The sequence below is a fragment of the Syzygium oleosum genome, unplaced genomic scaffold (assembly GCF_021117445.2).
Source record: "Syzygium oleosum isolate NSW1041296 unplaced genomic scaffold, Sole_v2.1 Sole_v2.40, whole genome shotgun sequence".
In the NCBI taxonomy this organism is placed as follows: Eukaryota; Viridiplantae; Streptophyta; class Magnoliopsida; order Myrtales; family Myrtaceae; genus Syzygium; species Syzygium oleosum.
The window spans coordinates 2742455-2756624 of NW_026607524.1; the positions used below are offsets into that span (position 1 = coordinate 2742455).

The window sequence follows — 14170 nt, forward strand, 5'->3', positions numbered from 1 at the left end:
ACGGGCTAGCTCCCCCGTCCAAAGGCCACCGGTCAAGTAGACGAGGCCTAGAGTTTGGCCCTTTAGGCCCAAATAATTCGATTTGGGCCGGCTCAGCCCAGTTTCCACCATTACTCCATCGCAATGTATGTTGATGGAATAATGACACAAACGGTTCTTAAACTTTGATCAATGTACAACGTGGTTCCTGAATTTTTAATTTGTTTAGTGTAGTCCTTGAACTTTAGCCTAATATTTAATACGGTCCATGAACTTTTAATTTATTCAATATGATCTCTAGACTTTTAATGCATGTTCAATATATTTCCTAAACTATAGGAAAATGTTCAATGAAGTCCTTTAAGGACTGAATTGAATATGTACCAAAAGTTCAGGACGACATTAAATAAATTAAAAGTTTATAAATTACATTATATATTGAGCTAAAATTCAAGAACTATTTGTGTCATTTTTTCTATTTTGTTTCTAGAATTCAAGTAAAGTCAATAGTCAACGTTGGTACTTATAGTTTACTGTTCTATGAAGGGTATCTTAGCATTTTTCTTTTTTGGAAAATAAAAAGTGAGTCACTTGAGATTTGCCTATACGTGGAGGATTGTTTCAAGTTGCGTCTACGTAAAGCCCTCTAACGCTGCCTTGGAGGGTTAAAAGCGTTTGGTCAATAAGATTTCGGATGTGATATTCAAAGAACTAGATTCCGACGAAATTGAGAATTTTAGCTTGTCAAAATTGTTGCGACAACAAAATTTAAAAGACTCGTTCTGTCGTGCAATAAATCAAATCTTATGCTAACTAAAAGAATGAAGAAATATGCGAATCGGGTATTTTTTCTTTAATAATTTCATGTGGGATTATCGTAAATGGGGCTTTTCGAAATTCTTTAAAAATGAGAGGGCCCTCTTCTCGTAATGTAGTTGACACATTAGGTATGCATTGAATCATCTAAATTAGTGAAAAATTTAACCATAACTTTTTTTTCGGCTAAAGTTTTTGGATCCATATTATTAAACCAAAAGTGTCATTTACAATACCTCCATTGCCCGAAGTAAAGAGCATTCAATGGGGCTTAGGGTGGCCCCCGTCTCCAAAATGACTCTTAAGTCTTAAACATATAATGCCCATTTATTAAATAGCCACCTACTTTCTTTCTTTTTTTTTTAAGGGTTAATACCACGACAAACCCCAAATTGGTACACCTATGACAAATGCACACTAAATTAATTTTTTGACCACAAAAAACTCCAAACTAGTACACCTGTGACAATTTTACCCTCAATTAGTTTTCGTTAAATTTTACAGTCAAATTTCTGAATTGGATGACATGTAGCCGTTGATGGATTTATCAGTTTGGGGTTTTATCCTCATTTTGTCACAGGTGTATCTGTTTGTGATTTTTCGTGATATTAATCCAATTTAACGAAGGCCAAATTTATCACAAGTATACTAGTTTGGGGGTTTTTTATTATCAAAAAATTAGTATTTTGTTACATGTCTACCAGTTTTGGATTTTTTATGGTCAAAAAATTAGTTTTGGGTAAATTTGTCACAGGTGTACCCATTTTGGATTTTTCGTGGTATTAACCATTCTTTTTATACATGACCCTCTTCGTAATCCTTCTATTGTTAATTGTTTCTAAATTTGTGATCAAATGGTCCTTTTATAATTATTGCCAAAAATAGCAAAAGGCTTCATTCAAAAAAAATATAATTTCAAAGATAAAGATCCTTATAGTTTTAAAAGAGTAATATTAAAATATCTTATTTCTCCATCCAATTAAGGTTATTAATCTTTGTCGTGATGTCGGACAAGGAATGAAAAATAATTGCGGACGCGCTCGAGGCGCGCATGGAAACTAAGTAAAGCTTTAAATCGTAAGTAAATCCCAAGACAGCCAACTTACCCCGAAATAATCCCAACCGAAGGATTTCTATCGCCACCCTGATCGTCTCGCATATATCCAAATCGAATCGCTGAAACTTGCACGTTTATAATAATGTTCCCTTTTTTTTTTTTTGCCTCTTTAAGAAATCCAGATCTCGCAACTCACGCGCTTTGACCCTTCTATCTATCGGAAGCCCTCGCGCACGAGGAAACCGAGTAAAGTCTTTTAAAATCGCAAGTGAATCCCGAGATAGCTAACTTACCTCGAAATAATCCCAGCCGCAGGATTGCTCTTACCATCCCAATCGACTTGCACATATCCAGATCGAGCCCCCAAAACTCGCACCTTCGTAATAACACCCCACCTTCCCGCTCCTCAGCAAAAACCCAGATCTCACAACTCGCCCGCACCCCCGGACACCTCTATCGATCCGAAGCTTCCCCCGATCAAACCTAATCTCTTTCTTCATAAACCCCTCTTTTTTCGAAAGTAAAAATGTAAAATCAAGTGTACACACAAGGGGTGACCCAACCAAAACCACAATTCATTATGTTCCAAGGAGAAAAAAAAAATTGAAGAAGTACAAAGGAAATTAGGAGGGCTAGTGAAAAATTTGCACTCCTAGTGGTAGTTGTGAGTACTCCTAGTAGTAACTTAGTACTAGTAGGAGGACTTGGAGGACTCGGAGGAAGGACGAGAGGGGGGTGGTGTCGTTTCATGCTTTGGCACGGGAGTGGCCTCAACCTAAAAACGGCACGAGGCTGCCCTTCCCCCCTCCTCCCCCTCCCCCCCCTCGCCTACCTATATATTTACGTTGGATATTCTCCTCCTCCTCCACCCCCTCCTCGCGCAAGATCTCCTCCACGTCGCCCCACCCACGCGCGCGCACGCACGCACGCCCCAGAAACACATCATCGAGCCTCGCGTTCTGCTCGATCGAATCCGACTTCGCCTTCTCCCCTCCTCCCCTCCCCCCTTCTTCTCCGATTCCACCGATCGCCGACCTCCCTCCTCGATCCCGACCGATCGCCGCCGCCGCCGCCGCCGCCGCCCCCTCTCCGGCGCCGCCGCAGTCTCCGGCGGCCCCCTCCGGCGGAGCCCCCGCGAGCCCCCCGGTCCGTCCCCGGCCTCCCCTGCCTGTTCGGTGGTCGATCTGGCTCCGTGCGCGCGCCCCGCCCCGCCCGCCGCCCCCTCCCTGCGGTGAGTTCTCTCGCGCAAAGTCCGCCGCTGACCCAACCGCCCACCGATCGGCGCCGCCGGTCGGTGGGGGCGGCGGGAGCTTTCGATTGTGGAATACGCATTTGGTTAGAGTGGCGGGGCGCTAGTGCGTTTCTGATTTTTTTCCGTCGGGCGAGATCGTGTGGGTGCTGCGGTGGGATAGGCGCCGATTTGGTCGGTTTAGGGTTTCTTTTTAATCCGCGGAGGATGGGAGCTGATTGGGTAGATGCTTGCAGTCTGGTTTGGGTTGGGTTGGGTTCGCTAATGGGAACGATTCGGTTCGGCTCTGTTCGAGGTTTTCATCGGAAAACGAATTGGTTTGGTTTGATCCGTGGCGTCCTGGATCGCGGTGCGGCCCTGGTAGTACGGCTGTAGAATCTTTATCTCTGTGTTGACACCTGACATATCGAAGTAGCAATTGGGCAGCCTTGGCTATCCTTGATTAAGCGATTACTTTTTCGTTTTTTTTTTCCTTCCAGTTCGTGTTCGATTGAAACATTTGTCCTTCAAGTACTGGTCTTTTGTCGTGAGCCTTGTTCCTGCGTTAGATATGCTTATAATTATCGTCTTATGATTTTACAGGTCCAATTCGGCCATCAGGATCGTTTGATTTCTCGGTGTTGATATTTCATTTCGACATACACATTCCGTCGGAAGTGTGAATTGCATGTTGAGAAGGCGGCGCAACGGGTTTCGGTTGAAGTTATTTGCGCTGACAGTACAGTTTGTATGCGTTTACCTATGAGATGACATCTCGGGGAAGGCCCATGTTTGATCTGAATGAACCTCCTCCGGGGGATGATGAAGAGAATGACAGCGTCGTCAGCATACTGCCGCAGAAGGCTCTTCCATCTTCAAATCCTCACAGTTCCACCGTGCTTGTGTCATCAGTAGCTCCTCAAAGAATTGTCAACAATAACGCTTTCTCACATGCATCATCAGTGTCAGGTTTTCAACCTTTTGTTCGTCCCAAAGCTGCTCATACCCCTGAGCTAGGTCGTGTTGGACGGAAGAATGCAGGGGATAGGAATTGCAATGTTGCCTCATCATCAAAATTGAGTGATGTTGAGGAGAAGAATCCGGCAGGTCCGTTGGTTTCTGACTCTGTGGCAGGTCATAAAGCTGAGAGAGAAGAAGGTGAATGGTCAGATGATGATGGCGCTGCTGATCCACATAGATCCAGCGGTTTGCATGAACCAGGCAAAGCTTCACGTGGAAAAGGATCGACTGAGTTGCAGGATACTAATGCTTCAGGGGTGAATAATGAGATTGTTTCTTGCAATGGCAATACCTCTGAAAGTGGTAAGGGTGAGAATTCAGCTTCTGCACCTGCTGGACTAAACTTGCATCCAAATGATTCTGAAAGCAACGACAGCCATAATGTCGAGGGCAATGCTAAAATAGATTCTTCTAATGGTGTTCAGGAGGAAGTTAGTGTAGGTACAAAACAGAAAGAAGTCAAAGGCATTGAGGCGAGTTATGCTCTGAAATGTGCTAATAATCCAGGAAAGAGGAAGATGGACCAACATAAAGAAGCTATGCTAGGCAAGAAGCGCAACAGACAGACCATGTTTCTTAATTTGGAAGATGTAAAGCAAGCTGGACAAATGAAGACTTCAACACCAAGACGACCAAACTTTTCATCAACTCCAAGCACTCGTTCTGCGAAAGAAACTCGAACTATTCCTCCTCCTTCTGAACGCATTATCGAAAAACTGGGTCAATCCATTTCTAAGGACCTGAAAAGATTGGATGTATCTGCTATTGAAGGAGGCAATACTGCTGAGCAGAGTGAGTCTAAGCCCGAATGCAATGGTGATGTAGATACTGGAGTACTGGCTAAGCCTAAGAAACTGATTAACAATAATGACCCTCCGGCTGAATTGTCACAACCTTCAAGGCAGAGTTCCTGGAAGCAACCCATGGATCTGAGACAGCCGAAAAGTTCTCCACTTCCTAACAAGAAGCCAGGTTTAATCAGTCAGATCTCCTTGGATTCAAAGTTGGTGAATAAGAAACATCTTGTTCCCAAGAAGCAAACGATAATTAATTCTACTTATCAAGATACATCAGTTGAGCGCATGATACGTGAGGTGACCAATGAGAAATTTTGGCAACAACCTGGTATAATAACAGCAGCCATGCTTACTGTTCTTTTTTGAAAATTGCTTACTGTGCACTGGAAAATTTTGCTGATGCTATGATGCATATGTTTCATTCCTTTGGATAACTTTTTCCAATAGTATTTTGATGAATTTAATGCTTGAAAGACATCAAAAGGGCATATTGTGCTGTGCAATCAAAACTCGGACTTTTCATCATTGCCTTTTAGCTTAATGGAGAATCGTAGGGCTTCACATGAATGGCCATACTTGTTACTTATGACATTTGTGTAGCACATTGTAAGAACTAAGAAGGTTCATTCTTTTTGTGCAAAGTTGCTGTAAAGTTTACAGTTAAAATCATGGTGCTGGTTTGGCTGCTTGGGCAGGAAATTAGTTCATAGTCGGGTCTGGTTTTGCCTACTTAACCATCTCTGACCAAAACTGGATCAAGCTGAAATCAACCCAGTTCAACTGGTTTAATAGGGATGATTGGACTGGGTGGCTAAAGACTTAGTCGGTACTTGTAATTTGAAACATGTGGTGGGTATAAGAGTCAGTTGGATGTTAGGGTCTAATAGCTTATTTAAGTGATTCGGACCTGGATAATTCCCGTTCATGGGAGTTTAATTCATATGTGGATATTTCCACATATGAATTCTAACCCTTTCTTTGGCTGGCATGAGTTGGCTGCCATCATACTCCTGTGTGATTATCCATTCATTTATTTGCATGTTCCCGCGCTCGAGGACATGCATTTGAGTTTGGAAGGGAGTCCCAGAATATCTTGATCCAAATGCATGTTTAGTCATAGTGCAGATGGTGATATTGGTTTTTGTTAGCCTATATTGTCTTGTCTGTTTCTGCAGATGGTGATATTTGTTTTTATTAGCTTAGTTATCTGTCTGATTCCTTGTTGGTTCTCTTAAGTGTGAAAGGTGATGTGGCTTCTTGTGTTCCAGGGGAGACTGATCTACAATGTGTTCCTGGTCGATTTGAGTCTGTAGAAGAGTACGTCAGAGTATTTGAGCCTTTACTTTTTGAGGAATGTCGTGCACAGCTTTACAGTACGTGGGAGGAGTTATCTGAAACATTTTCGAGAGATACACATGTAATGGTTCGAGTGCGGAATATCGAAAGGAGGGAAAGAGGTAATAATACTTTCACCAAATTGGAGGTGTTTTCTTTTTCAGGAATCTGGAACTTATGGTGCATATTGTTTAGGACATTTTACACATCTATTATTTTCATATCACTCTTTTTATGTATAACATTATTTTGTAGTCAACATTTTGAAAGGGTTCTCTCCAGAGTGGAATCACATTATGGTAAGGCATGCTGTGCATTTGCTGCAGCAGTGGTGTGCTTGTTATGTTAGGCTAGACTCTGTAATTGAATGACCTAAAAATTAAAAGCTGAAAGCAAGTAGACCTGTCCATGGCTGATTGGATGTTGTACCTATTTAACAGGTCAAGCATGTGGTTCTTGCTTGGCCGACGTGCTTAAGTCTTGAGAATTTATTTTTGCAGAAACATACTAACCCCTGTCTTACCCGGTGGGACGTTTTACCAGTCAGTCTAGGAATCGAGGGTTACCTAAGTCATTTGGATGCTGTCAGATTTGAAATCAGTAATGCACAGCATAGCGTACTCTTAGAGTAAAAGACTTTTTGAGGATTGGTGCGGTAGGCATGATGCACAAAAAAATTCATTGGAAAAAGTTTACATAAACACGCTGCTCTTGTACTGGATTTAGATGTTGTGGACCTCTGACCTAGCTTTTGTTTCATTGAAGTTCTTTTGTTCCTATTCATTCCATGATGGATTTATGCTCATTAGGTGTGCTTGTAATTGAAGGTTTATATGACTTTGACTATTAGATGACTATGACTAGTAGATTAGCTCTTACTTGGTCGTATTCTTTAGTAGGCTTCATTTTAGCAGTTCAGGCATCATAGGTCATAGAAAGTTAAGATGGTAAACGTACTAATTATGGTTTTTGCTCTCTCTCTCTCTCTCTCTCATATATTTATACACACATTTTTGTATGTGTATATGTACTGACTAAATTGTTTCTCAGGATGGTACGATGTGACAGTTCTTCCAGTAAACGAGTGCAAATGGATGTTTAAGGAGGGTGATGTTGCGGTTCTTTCAACTCCTAGGCCTGGATCATTCAGATCCAAAAGAAACAATTTCTCTGTTGTTGATGAGGGAGATGAGCCTGAGATAACTGGACGTGTGGCTGGTACGGTTAGGCGATTTATGCCTATTGATACTCGTGATCCTCCTGGGGCAATCCTTCACTTCTATGTTGGCGATTCATATGATACCAACAGGTTAAGTTTGCTGTATTCAGCATTAGATTATTTTACCTCAAATGGAATTGTTTCTATATATTATCTATGTTGTGTAGTACCCATGTACTAACTCTAATCATATTCTCTTAATGGACATTTTCAGTGAGGGCAACGAAGATCACATCTTAAGGAAACTCCAGCCTAGAGGCATCTGGTATTTAACTGTCCTGGGCTCTCTTGCTACCACTCAACGGGAGTATATTGCTTTGCATGCATTTCGTCGCCTTAATTTGCAGGTACAGCTGGAGTTTTTTGTTTTTCAGTATAACTGCCATTTTTTGTTACTTGTGTTAGATCACTTTTAACTGATTCTATCCTCTTCAGATGCAAACAGCGATACTTCAGCCTAGTCCCGAGCAGTTTCCTAATTATGAGCAGCAGATCCCTGCCATGCCAGAGTGCTTCACTCAGAAGTTTGCAGAACACTTAAACAGGACCTTTAACGGACCCCAACTGTCAGCGATTCAGTGGGCTGCTATGCATACAGCTGCCGGTACAAGTAGTGGGACAACAAAGAGGCAAGAACCGTGGCCCTTCACTCTCGTTCAGGGGCCTCCAGGTACAGGCAAGACACATACTGTATGGGGTATGTTAAATGTGATCCATCTGGTTCAGTATCAACATTATTACAACTCATTGCTCAAGAAACTGGCACCTGAAAGCTACAAGCAACCTAGCGAGGGCAGTTCTGATAATAATGCAACTGGATCAATTGATGAAGTTCTTCAGAGCATGGATCAGAGTCTTTTTCGGACTCTTCCAAAGCTCTGCCCAAAGCCTAGAATGTTAGTGTGTGCTCCTTCCAATGCAGCAACAGATGAGCTCCTGGCTCGTGTTCTTGATCGTGGTTTCATTGATGGGGAAATGAGGATATATAAACCTGATGTAGCCCGAGTTGGGGTCGACTCACAAACACGTGCAGCTCAGGCCGTCTCTGTTGAAAGGAGAACCGAGCAACTTCTTGCCATGGGTAAAGAGGAGGTGTATGCCTGGTTGCACAGGTTGAGAAGTAGTGAAGCTCAATTCTCTCAGGAGATAGCCGAAATTCAATTGAAACTCAACAGTGCAGCTGCTGCGATTCGTTCTCAAGGATCTGTTGGTGTGGATCCCGATGTTTTGATGGCAAGGGACCAGAATCGTGATGCGTTGCTTAAGCAACTTGCTCAAGCAGTTGAGAACAGGGACAAAGTGCTGGTTGAGATGTCTCGCATCCTCATTGTAGAAGTAAAGTTTCGTACCGGTAGTAATTTTAATTTGGAAGAGGCCCGCGCCAGTCTTGAGGCAAGTTATGCCAATGAAGCTGAGATTGTCTTCACTACTGTTTCAAGCAGTGGTAGAAAGTTATTCTCCCGCCTTTCTCATGGTTTCGACATGGTAGTCATTGATGAGGCAGCACAGGCCAGTGAGGTGGCAGTTCTTCCTCCCCTCTCTCTTGGTGCTGCTCGATGTGTTCTGGTTGGGGATCCACAGCAGCTTCCTGCCACCGTGATCAGCAAAGCAGCTGGGACTCTTCTATATAGCAGGAGCCTTTTTGAGAGATTTCAACAGGCTGGATGCCCAACGATGTTGTTGTCTGTTCAGTATAGGATGCATCCACAAATCCGTGATTTCCCTTCCAGGTATTTTTACCAGGGACGCCTAAGCGATAGTGAGAGTGTAGTGAAGTTACCTGATGAGGTATATTACAGGGATCCATTGCTTAGACCTTACTTATTTTATGACATTACACATGGGCGGGAATCCCACAGAGGTGGTTCTGTCTCCTACCAAAATATACACGAAGCACAGTTTTGTCTACGTATATATGAGCATCTACAGAAAAATCTGAAATCTATGGGTGTGGGGAAGATTTCCGTGGGCATAATTACACCTTACAAGTTGCAGTTAAAGTGCCTTCAACGTGAGTTTGAGGAGGTTCTGAATTCAGAAGAAGGGAAGGATATTTATATCAATACTGTCGATGCTTTCCAAGGACAAGAACGTGATGTCATTATAATGTCGTGTGTTCGTGCTTCAAGTCATGGAGTTGGCTTTGTTGCAGATATTCGTCGTATGAATGTTGCTCTAACTCGTGCTAGGAGAGCTCTATGGGTATGGGTTCATCAGCCCTGTTCTTTTGCATTTCTGTTTTTGGCTGACTCCCTGTCCTGTTCACTTGTCAACTTACAGGTACAGAGTCTGATTGTTTACGTGTTTTCTTCTCTTAATAGGTAATGGGAAATGCTAATGCTTTAATTCAGTCTGATGACTGGGCTGCATTGATTGCTGATGCCAAAACCAGAAATTGTTACATGGACATGGATTCTGTCCCCAAAGAGTTTTACATACCTAAAGGACCAACTCTTGCTCCCCTGCCAGGTAAGGCTCCTTTGAACTCAAGGGGGTTGAGGTCAAGTGGGTCGAGGCATAGATTGACAGACACGCACACAGAGCCCAGGTCAGCGGTGGCACCAGAAGATGACGAGAAGTTGCCAGCATCCTTAATCCCCAGGAATGGGAATTTCCGGCCTCTTAAGCCACCCGTGGAGAATTCACTGGATGGTGTTGATCAGGTGGGTGACAGATCAAGAGAATCCTGGCAATACGGCGCACAGAAGAAGCAGCAGAGTTCCTCTGGAACAGTGTGGAAGAGAGATTACTAATTGCTTGTCCTCTTTGTATTTTGATCTTTTCCAAACTCAAGCTCCACCTTGTGTTCCGTTTATTAAAAACGTGGAACACAGTGCTTGCCTTAGGGGGAGAAAAGCTCCGATGGCCGGAGGCGCTGCTCAAACAAGCGAAAAATGGACAGAATCAGGTCTCCGCTGAACTACTTTTGTTTGATAATTGAAAGTTTCTTAGGAGATTAGCCATAGAGAGGATCGGAAATCCTCAGCAACCCCACCTTGCACAGGAAACCTTGCTGCAACATGTCTGGCCGGTCTGCCCCTCTCTCTATCTTTTTGCTGAGCCAGGTATCGGGCCTTTTGTGGGGACGAGATGGTTTCGGTAAACTTGCTGGCGTCGGATTTTAAGGTAAGAACGTTGCTTTCTTAAGTAGTTTTCTGATAATTACATCATGGGGATACCGGAGTTTTTACGAGTGTTATGAAAAAATATATAGAAAGGCACTCAGAAAATAGAAATGTGGGCATGAACGCGAATTTTCTGCAGACTAGAAACTTAGAGTTTTATAGTTTTTGTCAAAGGAGTGTTTGACTCTTGAATGGGCTCTGCTTGCTCAGGCTCTCTCAGTCTCTCTGGGCATACAAGTGGATGGTGGAAACACTTCTCTGTGACTGCCCCTTCCCTTTAGTTGCACTGAAGCTTCTTATTTGTATGAAAGGAAGGGAAGGGAGTAAAAGAAAGAAAAAAAAAACTTGTGTACTTGGTTGGAATGCTTTTGCTCTTCCTCAAGGGGAAGAGAGACATATCTGCAATGGGGGATGCCTCGGCAAGGTGTGGGAGGGCATGGATTTGTATATAAATGAATAATTTCCCTTTTATTCTGATTGTAACTTCATTTAGAGTAGGAATTCAATTCTTTGATTTAGATTAGTCGATGCATGCTCTCTTAGTTATATTTAATACGTTACATTTGCCAACGAAAAGGGAAAGGAGGGCCTCTGTCCTTGTCTTCCTTCTCTGCGACTCTTTTCGCTGTTGTTTATCTGTCAGGTGGCTCTCCTGCTCGTCTAGGGAAGGCTATGTATCTCGCTGGTTGCGTGCGTGGATCCATGAAACCTTTGCGCCAAAAGGAAAAATGAATCGTCCCTTCGATTCTGGAATGATAGTGTCGGAATGCGACAGCTAGAAACCATCCGTACATTGCCAGCAGGGAGTGCGGTCGAGTGGTATTCGGACCAGGTCTGGCTTGTTTTGCCGGGGAATGTATTGATGCTCTTGACGGAGAAATATTAGCGACCTTAAATCAATAAGTAGTGTCGAAACATCCTTTGGACATTCCTATTCCCTGTGAAGATGTGGGTGGATCTTGTGATAGGTTAATGACTCCAGGGAGTGTACTGCATGCGAAAATTAGAGACGCATTTAGTGCAACAAGCGAAGCCCCATCCGCTTTAGGTATCGGCCATTATCCTTTTCATGGTAATGCTTCAAGCCCTACAAAACAAAACATGAAAGGGATGGTTTGTCTAAACGTGAAGAATTGGTGCATTACCCTTTTCATTTTTTGGGAACCTAAGGTATCTGGTTATACCATATTGCCGGAAGTGGTTTTCTCGAAAAAGCGAAATGGGGAACTTTGCCCGGGGTTATGATAATCTTTAGGAAGAGTTTAATCGACGAAAGAAGCGATGTGGATATCTGAATGCCGTCGTCGGCAGGATTCGCTTCCTTGGTCAATAGGTGTGGAGAGCAAAACTCGAGCCATGTGCGTTCCTCTTTACTTTAAGTACTTAAACCGAATACGATCATTCATGTCTTTATCCCTTAAAAAAATGTCTGCGATGCACTGTTTCCTATAACATTGCATCAAAATAAAATCTGACAATATACGCTAACTAATGTCTTCCCGAAACAATTCATGGTTAGCTAATCAGCAAGCACAATAGAGTGAATAAAATTGCATCTCCTCGCTTAGTTTTGAACCACGTGCATTCCAATCTGAAAATAATATATATATCGGTTCGTGGGAAGAGCGAGAGGAACTCTTGAATCCTAATCGCGCACTCGTTTTGGATTAGTTTTAAGTATACATCTTTGTAATCCTTCTTTTACACAATCCGCATCCATTACCCCATGGATTATCGGTAAAAAAAATTCAAGGAGCTTTGGCCCGACATTGGCATTATTGCCTTAATGTATGTCTTTCCCTAACACCGCTAGACGGAGGAGATTTAGTTGAGAGCATATATTATGCTTTACCTAGTAATTTCTCATCCAAGAGTTGCTCAGAAAGGGAGAAGAGGGTGTTGCATCTTGCATGATCACAGGCCAAACTCCAGAAACAGTGCCTCTTTTTCATCAATGGATGAACGATTAGAACATCGATGATTTGTCGACAAAAGGTGTAGGTCACCGCCCCTTTTGAATGCGCAGGAGGTGGTGCCGGCATTTGAACAGCAGATCCCGGCAGTAGAGCCACCGTTGTTGCCACCATCGTCGCCGCCATGAAAATAACACCGTTAAAATGCGTTGCCATTGACCCGTGTTTCCAAAATGTCAGGTTGCCCTTGCTCTTTAGTTTGTCTCCTCCTCCTCACGAAGTTTTGGATTTGAACCCCTCTTTTCTCTTAGAGCTTCTGGGCTTCAACTTTTATAAAGTCGTTTGATCAAAAAGAAAAAGATAGAGAAGATTATGGAATGATCATCGTCATGCATTGCGGCGTCACCGCATTGGGTATGCGACAAGCGGAACAGGTCGGGTCCGCATGAGCTTGGCTCCGCAGAATGTTAATGACCCGGGGCTTTCATCGATCACTTTTGTCGATTGTGCTTTAAGGGGGAAAAAGGTTTAGATGCTTTAAGGCTTCCATGAAAGTTTACAGTTCGGAGGAATTGGCGCGCAAGAATCTAGCATTGCAGCAATGACGAAATAATTCTTCGTTTAGCTAATCAACGAACGTGACAGAGTGAACAAATTGCATCTGCACAGTAATTTTTGAATCGTATACATTTGAGTCGAAAAAGAGAAACTTATCACTTCGTGAGAAGAACAAGAGAAACTCTTAAACCCTAATCATGCTCTTGTTTTAACTTTCACCGATCACAGACCGATATCAAGATCAAAGAGCAAGATCTTATTGCCAAAACTTTCCAATAAAAACTCAAGCCGCCGCATTGCTTGTGCCACGAGCAACCTCGCGGAGGACCATAAAGCGGAACTTGCGAGAGACCGTGTCCCAGAACATCCCTATCTCGTCCCTGACCTTCAACGCTCGTCCCTTGACGAACAGCTTGTTCCTGTCCCCGTTCAGCAAGTAGCTCCTCGATGACGCCCGGTAGCGGAACACGAGTCGGTGCTCGTCGCCTGTGTCTGCGTCCCTCACAACGACCTCCATCCTGTCCCTGCTCTCAACCCACCTCACCATTTCCTCGCCCATCCACTGGAGCACGTGGGTCTTCACGCTGCCCCGCAGAAGCAGGAGCCGCAGCAAGTGCCCGAGGTTGCTTTCTGTTAACTTCTTCCTGATCTTCCAGGGATCCTCGTAGAGCACCAACTCCGTGGAGATGCCGGCATAGTACTTCTCTTCTCCCTTGTGTCTTGGAACAGGCCACTCATTCTTGTTCGGGATGACCCTACGTGATGATCTCTCCCTCTCTGCAAAAATAATGGGGGTTTCCTCAGAGGTCGACGACTCCAGAGTTTCCCGCTTGTTGCCACGAAGCGGGGCGGGATCGATATCTTGACGCGGGTCGCCACCGCGATTGTTCAAGACCGAGAAAGAGAAGCTTTCTTGAATGTTGTTGCAGGTCCGAGTGGGGAACAAGTGGAGGGTTAGCCAGGAACATGGAGATGAAACTTCTTCCTGGCTCCGATGTTCCTCCTCCTCATCATCGTCAGTGGGGGTAGCATCAGAAACGCACGACGAAGAGACCACCGATGGTGCCGGCGGCGAGTGATCAATGACGATCAGAGGAGACCTGCGGTCGAAGAAATCGAGCAT

The 14170-nt window shown here is 43.7% G+C and overlaps 2 protein-coding genes across 5 annotated transcripts; one reads left to right on the forward strand and one right to left on the reverse strand.

The window, feature by feature from the left end:
• The first annotated feature begins 2991 nt into the window (after positions 1-2991).
• LOC115661329 (uncharacterized ATP-dependent helicase C29A10.10c-like) lies at positions 2992-11099 on the forward strand. Of its 4 annotated transcripts, XR_004003070.2 has the most exons (8): positions 3684-5225; positions 6166-6354; positions 7283-7541; positions 7666-7798; positions 7887-9653; positions 9773-10359; positions 10456-10577; positions 10787-11099. XR_004003070.2 is itself a non-coding variant. In XM_056305871.1 (7 exons), the coding sequence occupies exons 2-7, from the start codon at positions 3848-3850 to the stop codon at positions 10202-10204; spliced, it is 4158 nt and encodes a 1385-aa protein (XP_056161846.1). In that variant the 5' UTR covers positions 2992-3083; positions 3684-3847; the 3' UTR covers positions 10205-11099. The 4 variants fall into 4 exon arrangements, 1 of the variants encoding a protein (XP_056161846.1); XM_056305871.1 differs by adding an exon at positions 2992-3083 and having other exon boundaries at positions 9773-11099; XR_004003069.2 differs by having other exon boundaries at positions 9773-10577.
• Positions 11100-12783: 1684 nt separating this feature from the next.
• Positions 12784-14170, reverse strand: LOC130135983 (uncharacterized). Its single transcript, XM_056305899.1, has one exon. It carries the CDS (start codon positions 14168-14170, stop codon positions 13331-13333), a length of 840 nt encoding a protein of 279 aa, XP_056161874.1. The 3' UTR covers positions 12784-13330.